At 39.4% G+C, this 26,163-nt stretch overlaps 1 protein-coding gene across 1 annotated transcript in view; it reads right to left on the bottom strand.

Annotated features, from left to right (window-relative positions):
• Xkr4 (XK related 4) overlaps positions 1 to 26,163 on the bottom strand; it is a 406,528-nt gene that overhangs the window by 123,086 nt on the left and 257,279 nt on the right. Inside the window, exon 2 of the mRNA XM_045142951.1 lies at positions 25,426 to 25,625. Coding sequence (XP_044998886.1) covers positions 25,426 to 25,625 — 200 coding nt within the window. The remainder of the gene's footprint in view (positions 1 to 25,425; positions 25,626 to 26,163) is intronic.

The raw sequence follows: 26,163 nt of genomic DNA, 5'->3' as shown, positions 1-26,163 counted from the left end.
CGTACCACAAATTTATGCCAGTTCTGATCATGTCCAGTTGGTAGGGGAGAGAACGGGTGATGAGTAGAGCTCTGAGATGCTGACATATATATTATTAATGTCTTGTATTAGACAGTCAAAATACTGAATTTAAGTATTTTTATAGGGGATATTTTGAAGGATAACATTAGCTATGCTGAGAAAGAAAGATGAATAATTGAAGTAAACATTATTTTACTCACTTTGAAGCTTAGGTTTTAGAGATGACCTAGCTTATTTTTTTTTTTTTTTTGAGGTAGGGTCTCACTTTAGCCCAGGCTGATCTGGAATTCACTATGGAGTCTCAGGGTGGCCTCGAACTCATAGAGATCCTCCTATCTCTTCCTCCTGAGTGCTGGGATTAAAGGTGTGTGCCACCATGCCCAGCTAGCTTAATTCTTTATCAAATGCATGTGTCACCTCCTCAGTATTTACTTGAGCATCTACTACAGGAATCAGTAGTAGTAGGCTCTAAGCACAGACTGATGGCAAAGCTCCCAATGATATAACATGGTGAATTCTGACAGACCTGAACTCTACTCTTGATGACAAGGTGGAGAGAGTTTAGTTTCTCTGTTTGCTTGTGGGCATAACGCATACTTAGTGCCTCACAACAAATCACTTAGTAGTTCTGTGAAAAACCTGAACGCATTACAAATAATGGGATGAAGTTTTATCCTGTGAAAATTTCAGTCTCTATATAGCAAAAAGTTCAAATATATTGTATGTTTTTGTTGCTGTCTGGATATGTGTATGAGAAGGATGTCACAGAACTCTTAATTTCCTAAAGGGTTAGCTGTTTATTTCAATATGAGAATGATCATATCTCTTCTTGATAATTGTGGATAAAGCTATCTAAGGTACATGTTATCAAAGACATTTTTGCAAACTTGCTCAATAATCTTTAAACTCTTATTAAAGGGCTAGAGTAAAGGAGTTCAAAATAACTTTCAAATATATAAAATATTTAACAAAATTTAATATGTTATCATATGGTAAGCTGGTCACATTCCCATTGGGTTAACCTCATTTGTCCCTTTTTTCCTACCCCATTCTATTGAGGGATGCCCTCAGTGAGGGTATCATTGTGGAGACATGAAATGTACCAGTTAGTTCCCGTAGGAGGACAGTACCTGACAGTATACATTCCTATCCTATAGCTCCTGTATTCTTTCCACTCTCTTTTTTCAATGTTCCCTGAGCCTTGGAGGATGGGTTACAAGTCTCCTTTATGCTAACCTCTCAACTATCTAATTTTCTTCTTTGACGAGTCTTATGTCTCCTCAGTATCTCCATCTCCACCATCTCCATGGAGAAGGTTCTCTGGCTAGCAGTGATAGCAGCACTCAGATTTAATTCACTACTTCTACTGTAATCTTTCCTAGGCCCACATCTCTGTGATAGAGATGACTCATCCAGTAGTCCAGTGGTAGGCACTAGGCTGTCTCTTCTTTTCATTTTTCCTGGGTATTGGGTCTCCCTGAGAGACATCATCGTCTTTAGAAATCAGGCCTCTCATCAATAGTAATGTCAAATGGGACAAAAATTCATCAGTTTTTTTTTTATGGGCACAACTTCATCATTTAGCAAAAGAACAGGAGAAGTATCCCTCTATTGCTTATTGCCTTCCAAACCATAGGATTTTGACTCAGTTCTCAGTACCAGGTATTAATTCTTTTCCTTTGAGCAAGCCTCATATCCAATCATAGAGCAGTTGATTACCCTCATATCTTATGTGCCCTTATTGCACTAGTGGGTACATCTTGCTTGGTTGGTTGAATTTATAGCTTGCAGGATAGACTATTCTTACTTTTGTCCCCAGCTCACATTGCATTTTGTAGTACTATGAGAGCTAGCCAGTAGGGAGATGACTCTATCTAAGCTCTGGCTTGATTTAGCCAATGGTGTCTTGAGCAATAAAGTCTTACCATCTAGTTCTGGTGGGTAACCAGTTGCTTTGGCCATGGCCCACTTTATTTTGGGGGACTTGTGGGCTTCTCTGACCAACACCTCACTCTGGGGGAGGTGACCCAATTCTAGCACTGGGATTTTAGGATAAAACTTTTTCTTTATCCCAGCAGATTGATTCAACGCAAACTATCTCTATTTTTTAGAGTTATATCTTTTAGTTAGTCACCAAAGAAGTAAGTTTCTATAGTATTAATTAATACCATATTTAGTTTTGTGTACCCCTCCTACTTTCCTCAATTCCTTTCTCTTGTACACTCCACAGAACCTTCCAAACCCAGGATTCTGTCTCTTCATTTGCCTATATACTATACCCTTTTCTAGATCATCTCCTCTGCTCTCAAAGCCTTACCCTAGCTCCCTGACCATGACTACTGATGCTCACTGTGACTTATACATGAAGCTATTCCATGTTAGGATCTGAATATAAGAGAACATGCAGCATCTGTTCTTTTGCGAGAGGGTTACCTCACCTAGTATACGTATTTCCATGTCCATTCATTTTTTCCTGAAAATTTCATTTCCCCTTACTGCTGAATAGAACTCCATTGTGTTATGTGCCACATCTTCATTTTCCACTTATCTGTTGATGAGTACTTGGGCCGATTCCATTTTCTATCTGTTGTGAATAAAGCAGCAGTGCACATGGGAGAGCAAGTAACTTTATAGTGAAATGTGGAGGGTTTGGGGCATATGCCCAGGTATATTGCTTTTAGGATTCTTGAGAAACCTCCATACTAATCTTCACAGGGAATTAGAGTCCTTCTTTCTTCACACCCTTTGCAGCATTTGTTTTCATTTATTATTTATTTGATTCCATACATTCTTATCTGAGTGAGATAGAATCTCAAAGTAGTTTTAATTTACACTTCCCTGTTGGCTAAAGATATTGAACATTTAAAAAATATTGGCAATTTGAATCTCCTCCTTTGAGAAATATCAGTTGAGTACCCTGTCCAATTTTTGATTAGGTTTCTTAAAGATTGCAAATGGATGGATCCTATATTCTAGTCCATCCTGCTAACCTGGGTCTTTTGATTGGGGATTTGAGTCCATGGTATTCAGACTTATTATTGAAGGTTGAGAGTTAATTCCTGTCATGTCACTGATTTTGTGGAGTTTGGCGATTTTGGTTGTTTTTTTTTTTTTTTTATCTTCATTTGCTTTAACAGCTGCTCTAGTTTTGATTATTGATTATTCTCCTCGTGTACTCTCTTTTGAATACATTGCTATATCTAGTATTCTCTATTGGACTAGTTTATCATTCAAGTTCATATAACCAGCTTTTATTATGGGAAACTTTTTTTTCCTTCTCATATATGGGATAAGTTTTCTAGGTAGAATAGTCTGGGTTAGCATACATAGTCTTTCAATATTTGTAATACTCTATTCCAAGTCTTCAGGCTTTTATTGTTTTCATTGAGAAATTGTGTTACCTTTAATAGTGATTAACTGTTTCTGTCCTGCAGCTTTTAATACTATTTCTTTGTTTTCTGTGTTTAGAGTTTTAACTATAATGTAACATGTGACTTTTCTTCTCTGGTCTTCTCTATTGGTTGCTCTATAAAATTCTTGTCTCTGGATGGGCCTTTCTTTCATAAGGTTTATAAAATTTTCTTCTATAATTTTATTCAAGATACTTTCTATGATCTTAACTTTCAATATTTCACTTTCTTGTATGCCCATGACTCAAACATTAGTTTTCTTTCAAGGTATCCCACACTTCTCTTGTGTACTGTTTATGTTTTTTTGAACTTACCATTGATTTTGACTTCCTAATCAATTTCCTTTGCTTTGTCCTCTTGTCCTGTTATTCTGTCCTACACAAGGCCTATGCTATTGGCATTACTTTCTTGGGAGTGTTTTGATTGAGTTATTTCATTTTGATTAGTATTATGTTTTTCTTCAGCATCTCTATCTCTTCATTATGTTCCATTTTTCTGTCTTGGTTTGACTTTCTTTGTCTTTGATCTCTTGGAATTCATTCAGACATTTATTCGTGTCTCCTTTGCATACATTCAGGTACTTATTGAGTTCTTTTAGTGGATTTTTTTGCATTTCATTCAACCATTTGTTCATATCCTCGTATTTTTTGTATTTGATTATAATAGTTATGGTTTAGAATTATATTTCTGGAGTTTCTTCTAAGTAGTTTTTATTGGAGGATTCAATGGTGGGACTGGACATTCTTGGTTTAGATATATTTCCTTGGTTTCTTGTATTGGCTTTGGGTTGGGGTGTGTTCATCTGGAAATAATCCTTTTGTTGTGCTGAGATTGTAGCTACTGAAGTTCTACTGGGACATATGGTGACTGTCCTGGTCTGTCTTGCCCTGGATGGGCATAGGTGGGTGGTCTATAGGTAAAGCCATGCTGGGTGCAGGGGTAACCTTATGTATCACCTGCTGAAGTGTGCTGGACGGCCTAGTCCTTTTTGCTCCAGATGGTTGTGGACTGGGGGTCTATAGCATCCTGGGAGGGCACAAAGTGGATCTGGATCTATGCAAAGATGCTTAGTTCTCCCTACTCAGGCCTGGCAAGTGGGCAGTGTACATGTGAGTCTGGGCTTGGTGCAGATCTTTCTGGACCTCTGTTTGGTGGTCTAGTCCTTCTTAAACTGAGTAGTGGACTGTATTACTGTCTGGTTTAAGTATGGGGGAGTGCTTACCTGGGATCTGAGCTGGGAGGCCAGTCTGCCTTGCTCTGGGTAGGCATGGACAGACGGTTGACAAAGGACCATGGAGTGGCATGAACAGTGCTGAGCAGATTAGTCTTCTCTACCCTAGGTGAGCACAAACAGGCAGTCTATACGTGTGTCTAATCTGGGAGCAGGGGGAGTGTTCTCCTGGGACCTGAGCTGAGTGGCCTTGTTTGCTTTGCTCCAGGTAGGCATGGGTAGACAGTCTACTACAGGTCTGGGTTGGGCTCAGAAGTGAGCCCTTGGTGCTACTTGTCTTGTTTACTCTGGGCCACTGTGGGAGGACAGTCTATGCTCTGTTCTGGGCTGAATATAGGGATGAGCCTCTCCAAATCACTTTCAAATCAGGTTTTTAATGCCATTAGTCCTTTGGTTGTTTGCCAAAATGTCACAATATACTTAATGCCAGTATTTTTCTCCTCCAATGTGTATTTGCATTTGATTATCTCTCAAGGATGCTTCAACATATGAGAGAGAAATGATGCTGACAGTGTACCTCAATCAGCCTCTCCTGAAAACAAATGTAGCATTAAGTTAGCAGCAAGGGAAAGTTCTCCTGAGGACAAATTCTTTCCCATTTAACCATGTTATTTGAACAGTGAAAGGGAGCACTGATAATGTTATCTGAATCTGTGTTGGGCCTTAAGCTCAGTATCTTAATGTGCCTGATGTTATAATGAGCATCCATAGTGTTTATAACTAACATTTGAAGGAGTCTGGGATTCCACAAGCTCTGGAGAGGGTGAGAAATTTTGCCTCACTTTACTAAGCCTGATGCTCAGTGTAAGAGTCCATGGCACAGCATCCTGTAGTGTCTCAAGAAGAGGAGTTCTCCCTGGGGACACTGCCCCTGAGAGGAGGCTAACAAACTGGTATGACCAAGTAAAGTGCTTCCTTATTCTACTGACACCTAGACATGCACTAAAACCATAGCTGCATCCAGATCCATCAGTCCTCATTGAGCACACAGATCCAAAGTCTTGTCAAGTAGTAGTGCCTTGGACGTTGCTGTCGGACCCCAGAAGCTGTTGGTCAGGCTCACATCTCTGCCTCAGCTCTGAGAAATAAGGAAGGACCAGACACCAGCACAGGTCTTGTCTCTTCAGATGGGGCTGCAAGGGCACTGGTTAAATGAATATTTTTTTCTGGGCTCTGTGAATAAGAGTCTAATAGCTCAGGAAAAATAAGCAAGAAATGATAAATGGGATTGCATGACATTTAAAAGCATGAAGCTTCTTCACAGTGAAGGAAACAGTGGAATGAAGAGGCTGCCTACAGAATGGGAGGAAGATTTTTTGCAAGCTGAACATCTGCAGTGGATTTAATGAACTCAACTAAACATCATAAGAAGAAACAATATACAATAAGTGAATAGCAAAGGGTTTAAGCAGACATTTCTCCAAAGAAGTATCATTTATCAATAAAGGTAGGAAAAAATGTTTAACCTCCTTAGCCATCAGAGAAATACAAAACACTATTATACTGAGATTCCATCTGACCCCAGTCAGAAAGGCTATCATCAAGAGAACAGGCAACAACCAGTGTTGGTGATGGTGTGGGGAAAAGAACCTTATATACTGTTAGTATGCATGTAACTTAATGAAGCTAATATGTAATCTGTGGAGGATCCTCAAAAAGCTAAAAATGGGATGACTATATGACCCAGCTATACCACTACTTAGTATACTCAAAGGCATCCAGGTCAAATATAACAGAGTTACCTGCACATCCATGCTTACTGCAATATACTCATCATAGTCAAATTATGGAATTCCTGTCCATCTGCAGATGAATGGATAAAGAAAACACTATATGTAGATAGATACAGATTGATAGAGAGGATGGGAGAGAAGTATTTGTTCAGTTGTTAAGAAAAATACATAATTTGTGGGAAAAGATATAGAAATGGCAATCATGTTATTAAGAGACATAAGCTAAGCTTAGAGCCACAGTTAGCACATGTTTCCTTTCAAATGCATATTTTACATTTCAAAAAGACTTGGGCTGGAGAAATTGCTCAGGGGTTAAAGCACTTGTCCACAAAGTCAGGTAAGGTTCACCAGTACTCATGAAAAGACAGATGCACAAGGTGGCACATGTGTCTGGAGTTTGTTTATAGTGGCTAGAGGCCCTGGTATGCCCATTGTCTCCCTCTCTCCCCTCCCCTCTCTTTTTGCTTGTAAATAATAAATAAAATAAAAGACTAAGACTAATAAAGATTAATAAGAGACTAAGAAAGGGACCAGTGATGGAGGACAAAAAATGGGGATTAATTAAGATCAAAGTATGTGATACATATGCAAAATTAACTTGCTTTTTTTGTCTAATAAATGCGATAAGAAAAAATATGTAAAAAAGAAGCAAAAAATTTCAAGAAAAGGTCTTTGTTTTTGCATTTTGATGAAACTAAAAGCGACCTTTTCCTTGAAGCATTTTTGAGTGGTTTGGTGATTAACCCAGTCCTGCAAACTCTGGTTATTTTGCTAATTTGATGGGAATATATGAAGCACCTGACTTCATCTGGTGTACTTTGATGAGCATGAAGTAATTAGATGCCTCTTAAAACATTATATTGCTGTTTTACATTCAGAGAAAGTGACAAGAAGATTTCAGAGACAGAGATGCTTGGAATGTTGAATAAACAAGCCCTCTGGTTCCTAGGCTGTAAGAACAATCAGACTTCACAATGTTATTTGCTTTTAATATTGAAACCCTGTTCACCAACAGCAAGGTTACCTATGAGTACCTGAAATATGAGATCAACTCATGTTGCTAGTCAAACTGGGATGAATGATAATTGTAACTGTAAGGCTTCTTTTTTTGGGGGGGGTTTACATGCTAAAAAGGTTATTTTTCAACATGATTAATTCAGCAATGTTGTCTTCCATCTGAATAGAAAGAGAGCTGGATAGTTTTCAAGCTAGAAGGAAGATGGAAACTATATAACAGCATGCCTCTACTATACAGGCAGCAAAACACTGTCAGCCAAGAAGAGTGGCAGTCATTCAACCTTTCAGCTGGTTAGTCAAGTTGAGACTTGTAGCCACTGCCTGCAGGCCAGTTATTGCCATATTCTACTTTCTTCCTTCTATTTTTAAGTAAATTTTATTGTGACGGCAATTTCTATGAGTAGTTCCAAGAAAAATAATAAAATGTCCCTCAACTTATAAAATTGAGCATTACCGATATCTATGGAGCCCTCCATCTTGGCCCCATGGGCAACCACTTTCCTGAATTTCATATTAATCATGCCCTTGTTTTGTCTATTCCAAGCTACTTCTCTTGATTTTCAATACTTCTTTTATTATGAGAGCCAAATGCACAGATGTTCCCCAAAGCACAATGGATATTTTATAGCTCTAATATAAGTTCAGAATTCTACAGCCATAAAAATAGCCAATTAGGCTTCCAGATCAATCTTACACTTGTACTGCATTAGTTACCCACAAAGTGTCTTTGCTTCTGAGATGACACGGTGGATTCTGACCATTAAGCCTTGCTATTTTGGCTTTTACACATTCATTGGTAATGTAAATTTATAAGAATAACAAGTTCCTTTGGGGAATTCTTTGTTTTCTAAATGTATTGCATTATTCCATAGCCTATGTTTTAATGTACTATTGTTTCAAAACCAGAAAATGGCAACAACAAAAGCCCTTTCCAAGCATTAGCACTGCTCAGAGGGACAAACAAAAACATTTGTGCTCAAGCATTGTCAGGTTTAATTTCTATTCCCTGATGAAGACAAAATTTGATTGGTACCATGGCAACATGTTGCCTTGAGCATTGAATAGGTATTACTCGCACACAATCTCACTCACAAATTCTCTTTATAAGTGTTAGGAGAGGTGTGATCTTCTCCTACAACTCACTAAATTAAAAAAGGATGAAAAAAATCTAATTAGTGCTTCCATAAGTGCCTTTCTAGGCTTTGATAATATCAGGTTACTGTCTCATCCCCCCTCCCGTGTCCATGAGGTATAGGAGCAGCATGTAGATGTCCTGACCAGACCAACAGTGTGTCAGAGGAACACAGAGGCAGCACCAGGGCACATGCACACAGTTTTGGGTGGTTTCTCTGGCTTTTCACACTTCCGAGGTTTTTTTTTTTTTTTTCCTCTTTTCTTTACTATTCTTCTTTTCCTCTTCCTTCAGGAAACAGCAGAGATATAACCTTCACTCATTTCTAAGTTAATTGGACAGTATAGCCTTGGCTATGATGTGGATTCCTTGACTTAAGAATGATGTGTGTCTGTGATCTAGATGGATACACCCGAGCCAAATATTCTCCAAATGGTGGAGTAATTTCCATGTGCCAGGTATGACAACTGCCTCTCACATAGTCATAGCAACTCCTCCCAGATACCTGCCCTGCAAAGTTCAGCTCACTTTCCCCTTGCTCCAATGGGAAAATTTCCACAAAAAGATGGAAGGATTTGCCACAGGCCAAAATTATTAAGTGGTACATCCACGATTCCTGACAAAGCCTCTTAACTCTGAACTTGCTCTCCATTGCACAAGTGGAAGGGGCAGCCTAAATACCTCTTTCATTCTTCAGGGAGTGGTAGAACCTTGGAGATGAGTACCATTGTCACTGGGTGTTACGTTTTGCACTGTAGCCTAAGAAGTACTGTGTATCTGGTATCCCTGGTATACATGTGTTTCTGGACATGTGGGCAGGAGGAAGATAAGGAACTGCAAAGAAATGTAGTCACTTTTGTTGACTTATTATTGTATTAATACTATGCACTGAGCCTAGATAGCATCTAAGTTATAGAGACAGGCTGCTTAGCACTCCTGTAGTAGGTCCCTAGGACTAGGAATTATCTCAGTACATATAATATGAACACTAATTATCCATGAGAAAGAAATGAGCTCCCATGTGCCAGAAGTAGGAGTGATGAGTTAAATTTTGAAAAAAAATCACACAACTTTTTTCTCATAATTGTTTCAAAAAGTATTAATACTAAAAGTATTTCTTGCCAAAAATATAGGTCAGCAGACAAGTGACATTGGATAAAAGATTTTTGAGGTTTTCAACCCCTGTGGGAAAATCTGGGTTGAAAAGATAAGATCACAACATGTGCCGTTGTTGGCTGTAGATGATGTGGATAACTTAATGGTCTAAGGCTACATGGAGAGCCCTAAGAAGGCCAATTATTATTTAACTTAATGTTAAGCAAAGGAGTTTAAATTGGTCTGCATGCATCTAAATAATATGTGAATTATGAAAGTTGTTTCTTATTGAATTTAGAAACATGCTAAGGGCTTTCTTCTACTTTTCCATTTGAGATCAGAAGACAAGAAACAAGATGACACAGGTGAGCGGCATGCCTTCCACGCATCATCGGAAAAATACACTCTTCTTTCCTGGGGTAGCAGAAGAGGAAAGGTATTAATTTTCCATTAAAAAAAACTGTGTTAAACATAATATGTAATTTCCACATTTTTTATTATAGGCATAGTGCTCACTAGTGGGAACATTCACATTTTTGTACAACTATCACCACTATCCATCTCCAGAACACTGTTTATCTTGTAAAATTGAAATTCTGTGCTCCATTCCTACTCCCTAACAGACGACAGAAATCATTATTCTACTTTCTGTCTCTATGCATTTGATGTAACTTCTTTATATAAGTGGAATCATATAGTTATTGTCTTCTTTTTCCTTTCTTATTTCACTTAGCATCATGATCTCGTTTATCCATTGTTCCTTTGGGAGTGCTGAGGACTGAACCCAGAGCCTCTTGCATGCTAAGCATGAGCTCTAACACTGAGCTATAACTTCAAGCCCCTTGTTTTTAAGACTGTAATATGCATATAATATGTATATATGTGCATATATACATAAATGTAAATGTATCACATTTTGCTTATCCATTGGATAATTAGGGTCCTACACATTTTAATCTTTATAAATAATGCTGCTATAAAAGAGAGTGTGAAAATATATCTTTGGGATGTATGTTCAGTCTTTTGGACAAATACCCAGCAGTAGCCCTGCTTGGTCATAATGTAACTGAGCTGCTTACTTTATTCTGAGGGAAAGCTTCATAATTTTCCGTGGTGGCTATACCAGTGGCACATAAGCACTTCAGCTTGTTTACATGCTCCTCAGCACTTTGATGGTTTATATTTATTTAAATAGTAGCCATCTTCACAGTGTGAGAAGGTATCTCATCATGGCTCTTATTTCCATTTTCCTAGTGACTGGCATTGTTGAGCATCTTCTCATGTGCTTATTGGATATCTGTATGCTTTCTTTAGAGAAATAGCTCCTTGTGATTTTTTTTTTGCCCATTTTTGAATTGTGATGTTATATTTTTTGTTATTGTTTTGAAACTATTGAAGGACCTCTTTCCATTTTCTGAGCACCTTCAAAGTGTCACAAGTGTTTCTATTGTTTATTTCATTCAGATACAACACGGCAACTTAGATCATTTCCCATCCGAGAAATCAAAGCTCTGCATAGTTAACATACTCAGGCAATGAGGTGATAGCACAAGAGATATTTTCAGGATGGAATTTCTCCCCATGGAGGTCATTTTCCATCCTGCAGCATTTGGCAAACTCCTCCATATTCAAGCTTCAAATCTCGATTTCTCTCTATAACTTTGAAGTTATTCAAGTCTCAACTTTCTGAGAGTCACACTTTGCATATGACTATACTATACTATAGCTTTTTTTCTAATGGATGTTATTGTATTTGTAAATCTTTTCCTCCTCTTAATTTGTCTATTCTCGGGTCACTTCTGTGAACTTTTAGTACATGAAGGGGACCTTTCCTTTTCACCTCTGTGTTCCTATGACAAGGGCCCTTATTCATATGTTGTCATCATAGCTAGGCTTTGAGCCCTTAGAATGTGATTAACCATCTTGAGTTTTCTAGTATCCAGCTCAATGGGTGCTATGAATAGGTACTCATAAGGAGACGAATATAATCATTAAGATTTTCTTCATGTCCTAATTAAGATATCCTGTTTTTGTATCTTTGTAAGATGTATTTCTGGACCTTCAGAACAAAGAACAGTTTTCAGGATCCTTGGAATACCTTCAGGATCAAATTCAATGCTTTCTCATTTATAGGGATAGAAGTTTAAACATACTTGGTTCCCATGGTGATGGAGTGGAGGACTAAAGCTGTTTGAACCATGGCTTCTCATCAGATCTCTCTCCCAAGAAGTTCTATGTTTGAATCATTCTACTTGCTCCACTTATCTGAAATCTCTGGTCTCTATTGATTTGTAATATATATTGTCTTCTGTGTTCACAAATCACTTAGAATGTGAAAGTTACTCCAATAGGTTTGTAACAGCTTCATTCTTCAAAGTTTATTCTATGAAAGAGGGTTTTGAATTTATTTGATCAATCTTTTATTCCAAAACATTATGCTCAAAATGCTTGTTTTCTATTTACATCATAGTAGACATGTTTTACATTTTTTAAAGTTGAGTTTCAACTCAATGTCTTAGTTAACCAAAAAGTCTGGAAGTGCTAGCCTTGGTTGAAATTTCCTGTTATAGTTTGTATATTAAATGTACCCAAAATGCTGTGTACTTGAGCTTGGTCTTCAGCTTGGTGTTACTGGGAGGTGCCAGAAACTTTAACAGGTGGGGCTGGTGAGACTGTCTAAGTCATTAGGGATGTCATCTCCAAGAAGATGAGATTCAATTTCTTCCTCTTCTACTCTTTCATTTCCAGCCACCATGGAGTGAATCCCAGATCTGTGCCATTGTCCATTTGCTACCTTGCCACAGATTCCATAAAAGCAGGGCTGAATGACCATGGATTGAAATCTCCAAACTGTGAGCTGAAGTAAACTTTTTCTCTACTTAAGTTAATCATCTCAGTTACGTTGTTACTGGATATCTGCCTAATATATCTCCACACAGGAAACTTTCTCATTCTGCTCTCTATAATCTCCTGCCCTATAAAACTGTCCAAGTGTTTGCATTGATAATTTTATGGGTGCTTAAAAACTTTTGGAGTTTTGGAGGCTCCTTAGCCTCATAGACTCTCAGACTTCCTACAGCTGAGCTTTAAGCTATGGAAATTTAGGATTACAATGAAAGTGCTGACAAAACCTTAGGCAAGCAGTACTCAGCAAGCCCTGGCCCTATGCAATCAGAGGCTCATTGTGCGCTTTCAAGAGTGAATCGCCATGTGATTTTATACTAACAAACGTTTACATACTGATTGAGTCAGTTGTTCCCCACCCCACCCCACCACTCATGCCCCCCTCTCTCCTATGTATAATAGCATGCCTTTTTAAATCGCCTTCCTTAAGTCAATCAGAGGAAGCGATCCTGATCTTTTATTTTTTTTTATTCTTGCTGAGTCAACAAGAATATATTAGTATCTATGTCTGAAGAATGCTGTAAAATTCAATCTAATTTCAACCTTTTAAATAAATTCAAAATCTATTTCCATCCAGGATTTAAACTTTGTGATACCGAAACTATCTGAACTATCCAAGATGTTGTGGACGTTTCCCTAATCCACTTACCAATTAGAACTGAGTCAGAAAACCTCCTGTTCTTATAACATTTTGCAGCTTCATTAAAAAACAAGCACTTGAGTAAATATTCCAGAAAACCACTTCTGAATTTTTTATTATGTTGACCTCACCTATCTTCTCTTTTGTCCCTGCTCAGCAAACACTTTGATTACCACTCACAGTGGCTCTTTGCAGTGTTTAGAAATCTAAGTACAGCATGTGGATTTTCAGTCAAAGCAAACATTAGTTCTAAGTTTAAGCACTGTTTAAAGGTCAGGTAAATAGGAAATAAATTTGGCTTCTTTCAAGGTTGCAAAATGGCAAAACATTACTACAACTTGGGGAAGTTGTATATTGCCAAAAAATAAAGCAGTCTTGGGAATAGCCAAGTCTCTAAGATGCACCATCTATCACCCTGTACCTGGACACAAGGATGTCCTCATACCTTCCAGGGAAGAAAAGTAAGGGAAGAGAAGGAACACTGAGTGGAAAAATACTGATTTGTGTGCTTGATTATTGGAGATAATTAAGAGAACCTAAAAATAGTCAGGCCTCTTATTTCATATTATGTTCAAAATGATTCAAATTCAGAGCTATTCACAGCTGTGCTGGGGGTTGATAATGCACAGAGTTGATTTGAAGCACTTGAATCTATGATACACAGAGGCATATTTCTCTTCTGAGTGGAACTCAGGGTTATGTCGTGATTCACGCACTATAGAGTGAAATAAAGGGGTCCATTATATCATTACCCCCATGTCACCCATCATTTATTCTTCCAGGAGTTTTAAATCAAAGAGGAAGATATGGCCCATACACCACATAAACTTTGTGACTTTGTGATTCTCTTCTTATAAGGTGGTTGGTGGTGAGTCCTTAAAACTGAATTGCATGTATGAATTGACTAAGCAGACTAGTCATTGATTATTTTATTTGTTTATTTACTATATATCTAAGTATCCTCAGGTCTTAAACAATGCATAAATACAGGGTCAAAGGAATATATATATATGTTGCCCTGGATATAATCAGTGGCAGAGCACTTGCCTAACATGCATGATCCCAAATATCACAAAAGAAGCAAACATCTAAATGTAAGAAATACATGGCAAGTGGTTGTGGTGAATATACACTACATTAAAGGACTCTTTTAAGTGTTCAGAGTCAGTCCAGCTTTGTGCTCTAAGCATCCTAGATCCCATTACTCAGAGGCAGCTTTGCTCAGCAGAAGCAAGCATGGACTAGATCCACTGCTGCTCCTTCTGGTTTTCTGCACTCTGCCTCCCTTTCCTTAGAGAACATACTTTTTCCTGATCAATACATCATGAAGTGTTAAGTATCATTTGTGAGCCCATTCAAATATTACTGTTTTCAGGATAACTTCCCTAAGTTTTCTGCCTTCCCTGGTACTCTGAACAGAAACATGCTGCCTCTCTACCTTCCTGTGTCATTCTCCATAGTAGGTCCCTGTGGGTCATCAAAGGATCACAAAACAAGCACTTGCAGGAAATCACACAGGGTCTTGTAATTATGTACTGGCTTTTCTGTTATTGGACTAAAGTCTTTGTGAACAGAGTTTCATTTGTTTCTATCTTAATTTTGTTTAGAATAGGATTTTGTGATACGGAGGCACCCATCCTTCTTTCTAGTGAACACATGTGCACTGGCTGGCTCTTATGTGCTTAGTGTTTCAGAAGAAAATGTGTGGTGGCCTTTGCTGATGACATAATTACTAATGTCTCTTCTAAATTTGAAATCACTTGGAAATACTAGGCATACCATCTATCATTAACTTTCTATGGTGCATCATCAGAAAAGTAGATTAAAGACTAGTGTCCATATTTTATTCTATTGTAATACACTACACATTTAAACATGAAGGGAGTCCACAAAGGTAAGCAACAAAATATATAATTCCTAGCTATCAACTATCAAGCAGTCATTTTTTTTTTTTTTTTTTTTACTATTTATGAGGAACAGGTACTGGTTTGTATTTTCTTTTTGTGTACATTTGTGTTTTCAATTTAGCTTTGATGAAGTGAAAAGTTAACATTAAAATTTCCATACAAGTAGATGTTTTAGAAGTGCAATATTTGAGGTCAACTTATACTTTTATTTGTAAAATATTGCTATAATGTTCTATGGAAATTTGCTATCAGTCTATGATATTTAGTACAACTGAGAAACCAAATAAAAAATGAGAGAGCTTTTGAAATATGGTAAGTATATGCCAGGATTCTTTAGCTCAATGCTTTAAGTATGTTCTGTGACCCGCACTCTTTGCTATACTCCTTACTTCCACATAGCTTGGCGTTTAGTAGAGATGCCAGAGAATAATAATAGCTCACACAAAAGAATAAAATTTCAAATGGCTGTGGAGAAGATACTGCAGAGAAAAGGAGTGCCTATTAGTGGGAGAAGGGACTGAGCCTCTTATAAATGATGTTTAAGCTCAGTCTAAATGAAGAGAGGTGGCTGTGAGATAATATTAGGAACAGCAGAGCCAAGGACCAGCAGATGTTAAGCTCATGTTGAGGCAGCAGGCATGGCCTGTCTAAAGAGCAGAGTACAACAATATTCTAATTTATCCATATTCCCAACTGTCTTTATGTGTTGCCTAGTTTGGCCAGTTTCTACTGAGAACTTTGTAAAAAGAAGAGAGAAGAGGTCTGGAACAAGTTAGTTTTTAATTTTTATTCTCCCTTCTTGTATTTGATGAGACTATTAGGGAAGCCAGCCATCAGAGGCTCACCTTAAACATGTTGCAAACACTGTCACCTGATAGTTATAGAAACTAAGAAATCTCTGTGTCATGAAAACCACCTCATTTGTCATATCATGCTGAGAATCCCGAAAGCCTTTGGAGTTGTTCTACTTCATAGTGAATCACATAGGGGCAGGTCCAGCCACGGAATCTTGAGTTGAGGTGAACCATCAAGAACACCTGGGCCAGGGCTGGAGAGATGGCTTAGCGGTTAAGCGCTTGCCTGTGAAGCCTAAGGACCCTGGTTCGAGGCTCGGTTCCCCAGGTCCCACGTTAGCCAGATGCACAAGGGGGCGCACGCATCTGGAGTTCGTTTGCAGAGGCTGGAAGCCCTGGCGCGCCCGTTCTCTCTCTCTCCCTCTATCTGTCTTTCTCTTTGTCGCTCTCAAATAAATAAATAAAAAAATTAAAAAAAAAAAGAACACCTGGGCCATCCCTGCTGCTAACAAGTACCTGATCAAATATTCTTTTGCTTGCCACATTCACCACAGAGCACCAGCTCCTCAGGACAGCTGTCCAATGTTGTAAGACTAAGGCAGTAAACATTCTTGTCTACCTCTCCAGTTCTGGTTCAGTAGGACTTTTTCCTCCCTGGAATGTTATAACTTTTTTTCTGCTTAATATATGACGTGCTCATATCCCTCGATTTCACACTCGGAGTTCTTCCTAAGTTGATCTGAACACTCAGCAAGAATCAACTTGGTTTCCTGAAATTATTTACTTTATTGTTCTTTCATTGTCAAGTTAAGTACACATTATGTAGTTTAGTTAACTTAGCTTAATTCTGTTTAATTAAATAGCATGTAAAGCTATAAAATATGAGTGTGCAAAGGGAGATTTGCCATCTTTGAGAAGATTGAGTAGGGCCTGCCTTAGGGCATCAGCTTCCATGGGAAGAGCTTTTGGATCATGAGGGCTACAGTCCTGTCTCTCTGCCCATCTGTAGCATGCTGTGTGCACTGCTACCAACCCCCTTTCCCTGAACCAGGCTTAGGAAGGGCAGTGCAGACTATCTTTCAGGAAGCCCCATGCCACTTTGGATTTGATGTTGTACTATAGAATTCTTGCTGATAATTTTTGCCTTTTGTGATGCCCATGACAATCAGAGGACCAGCCCCCACCAGAAAGTGGGCCATGTCAGACATTTCAATGAGGAGAGGTTAAAAGTAAGTGGTTGACTGCACAGGTGCTGAGAGGGTGAGAAAATTAAAAGCAGATGTTAATGAAATAGAGGTATGCAGATTTCAAGGAAAATGTTCTTCCCCTTGTGACTAGAGGCCTAGAAAAGGGATTCTGAGACTATAAGGAGAGTGGCCCGGGCAAATGTTGGGCAACCAAATGCACCATATCTCAAAGCTGCGGAAAATGTCATGAAGCAAGACAGGCAGTGTGCAGGAGCACAGAACGCATTAGAAGAGAAATATTACCATACCTGGGTTTGCAGATCTTTACTGGTTTAATTTGTGATCATTGAATCAGGCAGCATTCTGGACCTATGCTGGTTCAAAGTTCTGTGCCTTATGACACAAGCAAGTTACATTTATGCTAGAGAAAAGGAAGTGACACACAGAAAACTGAATGGTGATACAAGCGCTTGTGTCTGCTTTGTTTGAATGTAGTTTGAACAGTTGGCTGCTTGTGATACACAGCTACTTATTCCAAGAGTAAGTCATGGTCTCCACACATTACCAGTTAGTTTGCATACAGAGAAACTTCTAGGCTAAATTGAAAATATGTAGGAAGAAAGCTTTAGGCCAATTATATACACATCAGAAATATTCCTGTTGCCACTGGCTGGTGTTTCCCATTGCCCCAGAGAGGCAGGCTCCCAGAGTGCCCAGAGAAACTGCACACTGGAGGTCCACTGGTAATAGGATAATAATTTGAGCTGGAAACCAGAAAAGAAGGGCTGCGTGGCCACCCACCTTCCAGCCTCTGTCAGTGTCACCCACCTCTTAGTAGAACCAATCAAGAGCCTGCGAACTGTAGTCTGTAGAGCCTCCATCTACCAATATGCTGAAGACACCATATGCTGCCAGCACAGAACATGGAGAGACCTGGCTAGATCCAAAGGAGAGTCAGTATCCAGGCAGTTAGCCCATGCAGTACTGGAAAGCACTACATAAAACACTGGGGAAAAGTGGCCAAAAATGGTATGAGCAAGCAGTGGTCTGGGCTACTCAAACACAACCAGGAAGTACACACCAGTGCAATGGTGGCACATAGCCTTGGTGGGTAACCAATAGCTTTCTGATTGGCTAAGAGATCCACTCAGTGGAAAGTAACTCATATCTGGAACTGGTAACCAGGTCAGACTCCTATGGAGATGAAGATTTTGCTCTCCAGTGTCAGGCTTCCACTAGACTTTGGCTAAAAGAAGGGTTAAATCCATCAAAATCTTCCTAAATTAATGACACTTACCCTATTTATCTTAGGCTGACTTCAATCTACATTGGAGAATCTGTTTTCTTTTTTCTGAAGGTAGCAAGACCCAAAGGGATAAATCACCCCTCACATTTCAGCCAAGGTCCAGGGGAAACCTCCGAGGAATTGGGGAGCTGAGCAAGAGTGCTGCTTCCATGAAGAGCCTGACAATCAGCACCAAGGTGATGGAGAAAGATGCCTAGGATAGTCAACACTTACCAAAGCAGAGATTCAGAGGTTCCTAAGAGCTCATCCCTGAAAAACACTTAACACCCACCCATCACGGCTCAGAGAATTTTATGGAAGAGGGGGTGGAAAGACTGTAAGAGCCACAGGTTAAGACATCATGCCCTGATGTATTGCCTCCCTGCAATACCTGACTGCTGCTCCCACAATGCATACCCACAATCCCATAAGGAATACCAGAAACCCCACTGAGAAAGGCCCCCAGCAGAATAGGGGCAGAGAGGAGGAAAAAGATGATACCAACACATGATGTATCCATACTAATTTTGTTCTTAATAAAAAATATCTGCATGCAACTGTAGCTCACTCATTTTCACTACTACATAAAAACTTACTATAAGAATTAACCTCAGCTGATAGATACTTTTTGTATACTTGAGGGTTTTATGATTCATAGCAACGGATAATCCTTTCTCTTTTTCTCCAGGGATATGCAGTGCATTCGTATGCGGTGCAGAGACCAGGGCAACAGTGTAGTGTCCTCTATTACTCTCTGCCTTATGTCCTTGTGACAGCATCTCTCACTGAACCTCAAGTTCACTGTTTTTCAACTAGACTGGCTGGCCAATGAGCCTTAGAGATTTTCTTATCTTTTTTTTTTTTTTTAATGTTACAATCTTTTTTTTTTTAAATTTACTTTATTTATAAGAGAGAGAAAGAAATGGCACTCCAGGGTCTTCAGCAGCTGCAAACAAAGTCAGATGCATGTGCCACCTTGTGCATCTGGATTACATGGGTACTGCAGAATCTAATCTGGGTCATTTGGCTTTGCAAACAAGCATCTTAACAGCTAAGCCATCTCTCCAGATTTTCTTATCTTTGCTCTCCTGCCAATGTTAGAGCTGAGGTTTCAGGAATGCTTGGCCACACCTGACTTTTTGACATGTAATCTAGGAATCTGTATTCTGGTCCTCATGCTTGCACACCAAATACTGCTACCTACCATCTGCCTAGTCCTTATGGGTGTTTTTAATACATGTGTTCACTTCTTTATGTTGGGTTAATACTTAGACTAAAATTTCTGAGTCATAGGATTTGCATAGGAGATGATGCCAAAATGCTTTCCAAAGTGAGGGTAATAATTTACATTATCAGAAGCAGTGTGTATCTGAAATTACTCCAAATCTTCCCCAAAGTTGGCATTGTGAGTTTTCATAATTCTAGCCTTTAGCAGTATCCCAGTGTGATTTTTTAATTATAGTATGTATGTATGTATGTATGTATGTATGTATGTGTATTTATACATGTATACATTACCCTTTCATTCCCTTGTCCTGGTTCCTGTTACAGTGGGAGTCATGGAGACCTCAGCTACTCCCTATAGGGTAGCTGGGGGCTGTGACTCAGAATATTCCTACCTAGTCTGTGTCTTCTACAATCTTTCTGCCCTCTCTTCCGCAAGATTCCCTGAGCCATGATAGGTCTGTTGGCAACATGATTTAGTGTTGATTTCTTTGCAAAGCCTCTGGTTTTCTGTTTTGATATGTTCTGATTTATCACCATGTCTGTCACCATCACCCTGGAGATGGTTGTCAGGATAACAGTAAGAGAATTCATGATATCTCTGCTTCCTTCTCGCCTCCAGATAATCCATTTCCACAGGGCATCCATGGATCTTCTCACCACGTTACTCTCTCATTTAAACTTTATGATGACTCCTTATTGTGGTTAAGTGAAGTGCAAACTTGGTGACAAATGTGTGATGAGACCCTCTGGTCTGAGTCTCCACCTCTCTTCCCTCACTTGCCCATGTTTAACAAAGCTTCCTACTCAGCATAGCTTTCCTGGGCACAGGAGAAGACATTATTTCAATGTGTGAGCTTTCTATCACTGTGACAGACTACCTGAGTTAATCAACTCATAAAGAGGAAAGGTTTATTGTGGCTTGTAGTTGTGGAGATTTCGGTTTATGGTTGGTGGTTGGCCTAGGTGCTTTGGGCAGGTAGTGAGGTAACACATATGGTGGGAACATGTGGTAGACAGAGTTAGTAATGACAGATGGAAACATAGCTAGGGGAGGAAAGGGCTAGAGTCTCAATATCCCCTTCAAGAACACACCCTCAGTAATCAAGTTTCCTTTCACTGGGGCTCACTTCAAATGGTTCCATCATCTCTCAGGCTGGGAACCAGTCATCAGCACATGGGTCTTTGGAAGACATTTGCTATCCAAATGATAGCAATCAGTCACTCAGTCAGAACACCCCAACTGAATATACTTAAAAATAGAATGTGATTTTTCAATAATGACAAGGAGAGTGAGAAATTAAAAGTGAAGAAGTAAAACCATTTGGAAAAAAGTGGACTATTCTGCTTTGGGCCAAAGGTCATGACAAGTGAAGCAGTGACATGAATACCACTCTCACAGCTAGCCTGAAAGACAGTACCAGAGAAATGGTGACAGACTCTGTGGTCACTCAAACCTCATCAAAACAAAGATCCAGAGTCTCCAGAGAAAGCAAGACTGAATCAGATCCCTTTCTTGCCCACCAAGGCTCAGGGGATGGAAAGTTTGTAAGAGCCTTAGAGCTGGTAGGAATAGCCTGAGACACTGTTTTCACCACCTCTGTAGAGACTGGCTGAGGCCTCTGGGTGCCCACAGTGAATATCAATCACACCACTAAAGAAGTCCCTCAACAGCATTGGGGTGGGGAAGAGGGGACCTATGTATACCACTTTTTAATAAAGAAAAATCAACAAATTTTATAAAGGGACTATTTGGTTGGTAGATTGGCAATGAACCCTTCTAGGAAAGCATGGCTATGTTTGACCTACATGGTTTCTCTACGAGGAACAACGTGAGTGCCTAAGGCTCACTGCACAGGAGCACACCTAGCCATCAGAGCCAAGTGACTGTGCTATTTTCATCCTGAACTGTGGCTGACAAGCACTCAGGGTGAGTGCTGTGCAGGGTGCTGTGATCCTGCACAGCACACCTGGGCTGCTCCATACAATGCTTCTTTGAACACAGAAATTACACTAAGCCTTGCTCCATTGCTGGGGACAACCTGTAGACATGTGTTTGCACATGAGTCAGTATCTTCTCTGCCAACCCTGGGATACTGGGCACACAAAGGCAATCTTCCAAGGTGGAACAGGCAGGACTTTCTGAAGGACTAGACCAAGGAGTAATTGAGAATGTAAAGAATCATTTTTTTTCCCCATGGAGTTTGAGAGCTATAAACTAAAATCACATAGAGATACCGCCCATGGTCAGAGTTATGAGAACTCACAATGCCAACATATGTAGAGGACTTGGAGTAATTTCAGATCCACCCTAACTGGCCACTCCTGTCTGTCTTCACTGTCAGCAGGTTCCTTGTCAGTTAGACACTCCCCAGCCTGAGGGTTCTTTTTTCTCCTTCTTGCCTTGCTTGTTAAAAGGCCAAGTCATTCTCTTTTTTACAATGTTTCTTATACTTCCTATTTAATGCAACCTATTAATTCAAATTTTGTGATTCTAAAATTTGACTATTCTTATTTTCACATGTCATGAAAACTTCCACCTGTTTTTTTCCATGTTCTAAAACACCAGACCCTATTTAAGACTCCATTTGATTCTGCATTTTATTTAGTAAGTCTCCTGTTGGTACAAGTTATGTACAGTAAAGTTTCAGAAGCCATGTGCTATGTGCCAATGGTCTTTGCCAAATATTTTGCATTCATTTTTTTCACTAGATTTTTGTAGTCCTGTGAATTAGATCCCAGTGTTATCCACCAAAACACATGGACAATTTGAGGTTTTGCAAGAACATAAGAGCAGCCTGAGGAAACAGTAAGACCAAGTAAGACCATTATGAGGAAATACTAACAAGGTCACAACTATTTGAATGGGTAGTTGGGTCACCCTGAAGAAGCAGCTGTTTTTGAATGGGAATAAGGTACAGGGGAATAGAATAAAGGGAAGGGTGTATTTCAAATGGAAGTATGGTTATAGGGGTGTGGTTTGACTAGGAAAGTGTGACAACCAAACTGACAGGTGGTGGATTCCACTTTACTAACACCTGTACCAGCAAGGATGGGGCCTTCTGCATGGTGAATAGAAGCATTGTTCGCTCTGTGTAAGAGACACCTTCCCCTTGCTGCTCTCTTTTCCCTCCCCTTTCTTGAGAGTAAAACTGGAACATCCTAACAACATGAAAATGGAGATTGGAAGCACAGGGCATGCCAACTGCCTTGTTCTTTCATAGTAATGGGAACAGTCAGACCTCCCTGAACACTGTTTGCTCTGTGGACAGAGCAGATCTCAGGAATGTTCCGAACCCCTGGGACAAGCAGCTAATGCCACTAATAGGACACAGGTGACAGTGTAAGTGAAAAGCTCTGGCTGCTCCAGTGTGAGGCTCAGCTCTGCCCTCTGAGTCTCAGAACAGAAGCCAGGCTCTCTTCCTGGGCTCATAGGAACTGAAGGACAATTACTCTTCAGCCGCTCTTCCCCTAAGTCTGTCCACTTCCCACTCAACCAGGCATCCCTGACTTAATGACTATATAAGTAAGGAGAGAGCCGAGAAAGGGTCTGAACAGCTTATGATGGTTGAGGGCTAATTATCTCCTCATGAGATCACAATGTTTAGCATATAATTTTAAAATGTCAACAATTTTTGTTTAATTTTCTTACTTGTTTCCATAAGTGTGTACTTTAAAGAGTGGTGGATTGTTGAAATTGGGATGAAATATCAATTTTTACTTTTTCCTAAAATAGTCATTTTAGATGTAATTACATATACAATGACTACCAGACTCAGAATGAGTATCTGTCTGATGAATAAGAATGTTTCACAGATTTTAATTGCTGGCTATTGTAAACACCTTACAGGTTTCCTGTTTCTCAGTTATTTGCACTCAGAGAAGATAGCTGTTTTTTAATATTTTCTTTTATTTAGTAGAAATAAAGAGGGAGAGGGGGAGAGAGAGAGAATGGGTTTGACAGGGCCTTTAGCCATAGCAAGTGAACTCCAGGCACAGGTACCACTTTGTGCATCTGGCTTATATGGGTTCTAGATAATTGCTCCTGGCCTGACTTATTTTTTTAAATTAACCTATCCTTTGACCAGCTGGGGAGTGACACAGGTCACAAATGCCTTGCAGTAAAACTTTACAGACATCAACCTTGCGTTTGCCAACAACATGTCCAGAGTACATCTGACTTAAATATGGGGGGCTTAGTAGATAAGCTGGGGATATCATGTTCCAATGAAGAGCCTCAACTCAACGGAACACAAATTTTGATTCCCATGCCCTGTGACCACATCTATGTATCTTCTAGACACATTGATTCATATTTTTCTTTTCTGTGGCTATAGAAGTTCACGTGGCTCTTGGCATGGTGGCCATGCCTGAAATCCTAGCACTTGGGAGACACAGACAAAGATGATAAGGTGTCCAAGACCAACCTCTGCTACATAGAAAATTTGAGGCCAGCTTATGTTACATGAGATCCTATCTAAAAAAAAAAAAGTTCATGTCATCTTTTCCATGGTGGAAGATGTCATGTATGAAAACTTGAATCTGTGTTCTCAAGTCATGGTCATTTATATTTGACTCAGAATAAAATCATTTCATATTTCCTTCAAGCAGTGTTGATGCATTTATATTGATGCATCATCTATATTTCTTTTCCTATACTATCTACCATGACCCTTACCTCCAAAGTAAAGCACCCAGGCATTGCTACAATTCTGTTTTAAGAAGAGCAATAAGAGCATTGTTGAAATGCCACACTATACTGCCAATCAGATCATGTGTGCATTTGGAGCAGGACAGCCAGGTGTGTATACAGAGGAATTCACATACATGAGTGCTGCACCCTGCTATCCAGTTAACAATAGCTATTTGGTTAAATGATTGACAAAGAAAGCAGGGAAAACATGGCCTAGCCTATCACCCATTTAGTACCCATCATCCATTTATTCACCTAGCTGCCTTATCTTCTTGCTGTCTTGTTCTAGAATGGATTTAAGCATCAAGGCCTGAGGAAATAAAAGAGCAGCTCTTTATGAATTCAATAGTCTCACTGACCACATGATCAAACAACAAAGTGACTCAACAAATTAGTCTGATAATACACATTTCATAAACTTTGTAGTATATAATGTGTTAAATATTCAGAATATCATTTATATAATATCTCATGCTTTTACATATTAGAATATTCCCTACTGTTTTCTTTCCATTTTTTTCTATTTTTAAAAAATCTTTTATTTATTTATTTATAACACAGATGGAGAAAGAAGCAGATATATAGAGCGAATGGGTGTGCCATGGCCTCTAGCCACTGCAAACAAACTCCAGATGCAAGCACCACCTTGTGCATCTGTACAGAGGAAATGAACCTGGGTCCTTAGGCTTTGCAGACAAGCACTTCAACCACTAAGCTATCTCTCCAGTCCCATTTTTCTATTTCTTAATGTCAAAAGGAAATGATAGGGATTGCCCATATATCCCCCCCCCCACTAGATGGAGAATAATAGCTATTGCTGTTATTGAAGCTCTAATAAATCATTCTGCTATGAAAACTAGAAAGATTTGACTCTCTGTCCATATTGAACAAGTGTAAAATAATAATAAAAAAAATGTTTTCCCTATACTCTTACCAGGAGGGCAGCTGAAAAGCACAAAAGAATGATCTTCCTGTTAGTTAGCTATGAGACGTGATGGTGGAGAAAATATCATGCATAATTCACAAATGATGTGTACACAGCAGACACAGAACAGGCCCATGCCAACAGAAGACATGAGAACATCTTTGGATTGGAACAGAAGTAGCCAGTGAATCGATCCCCCAATTCAAAAGCCAAGTTGAAGCCCTTACCTTGGAGGGCCTGTAAGCTATGAGTCTGTACGATAATGCAGAGCTGCAGGACCAGCTGTGGAGCACTCTCCAGAAAGGTGGCTAGCAAATGCAGCATACTCACATCGGCATACTCATACACCATTTTCCAGTAAAACCTCCACCGGTCATTCTCTGCACTCTGTCGGCTCCGGATACCTAAGTATATTGTGTGAAAATATCTAGAGAGAAAACAGAGAATAAGAGAGAGTTGAGTGACAAGCTGAAATTCAAACTCTAGGGTTTTTTTTTTTTTCTGAAAGCTGCCACATGCAGGTGCGCGCGTGCGCACACACACCCATGAAAAATTAACTTGGTGACTTTCACTTACAGCTCAAGGCAGTTGCTATATGAGTACTTGTATTCTCAAATGTTCACTATGAGAAGTCACTGCCATTTAAAGCCTCTTTTCAGGAATTCCATTGAATTGTGGTATGAAGTGGAATGAGGTGAAATTTGATGGGCACTCAAGTATGGGAGATATTTAAGATTCACTTATATTGTTCTTTGTCAGGTCCCTTTGTGTGCCCAACAGTAATTGTGAGATGGATTTCTCCCAGGACACAAATGCAGATCTGAAGTACTGATGTGTATGTGTGATTATAAATCCTCCAATGTCTTTAACACAAGCCCACTCTACAATATCAAGCTACCATCAATTACGGGGTATAAGAGGGCCTACACCTATCAAACTGTCTATCAAAAAAGTAAGTGTTATCT

The sequence above is a fragment of the Jaculus jaculus genome, chromosome 2 (genome assembly GCF_020740685.1).
Source record: "Jaculus jaculus isolate mJacJac1 chromosome 2, mJacJac1.mat.Y.cur, whole genome shotgun sequence".
NCBI lineage: Eukaryota > Metazoa > Chordata > Mammalia > Rodentia > Dipodidae > Jaculus > Jaculus jaculus.
This window is presented reverse-complemented; position numbering and strand designations above follow the sequence as displayed.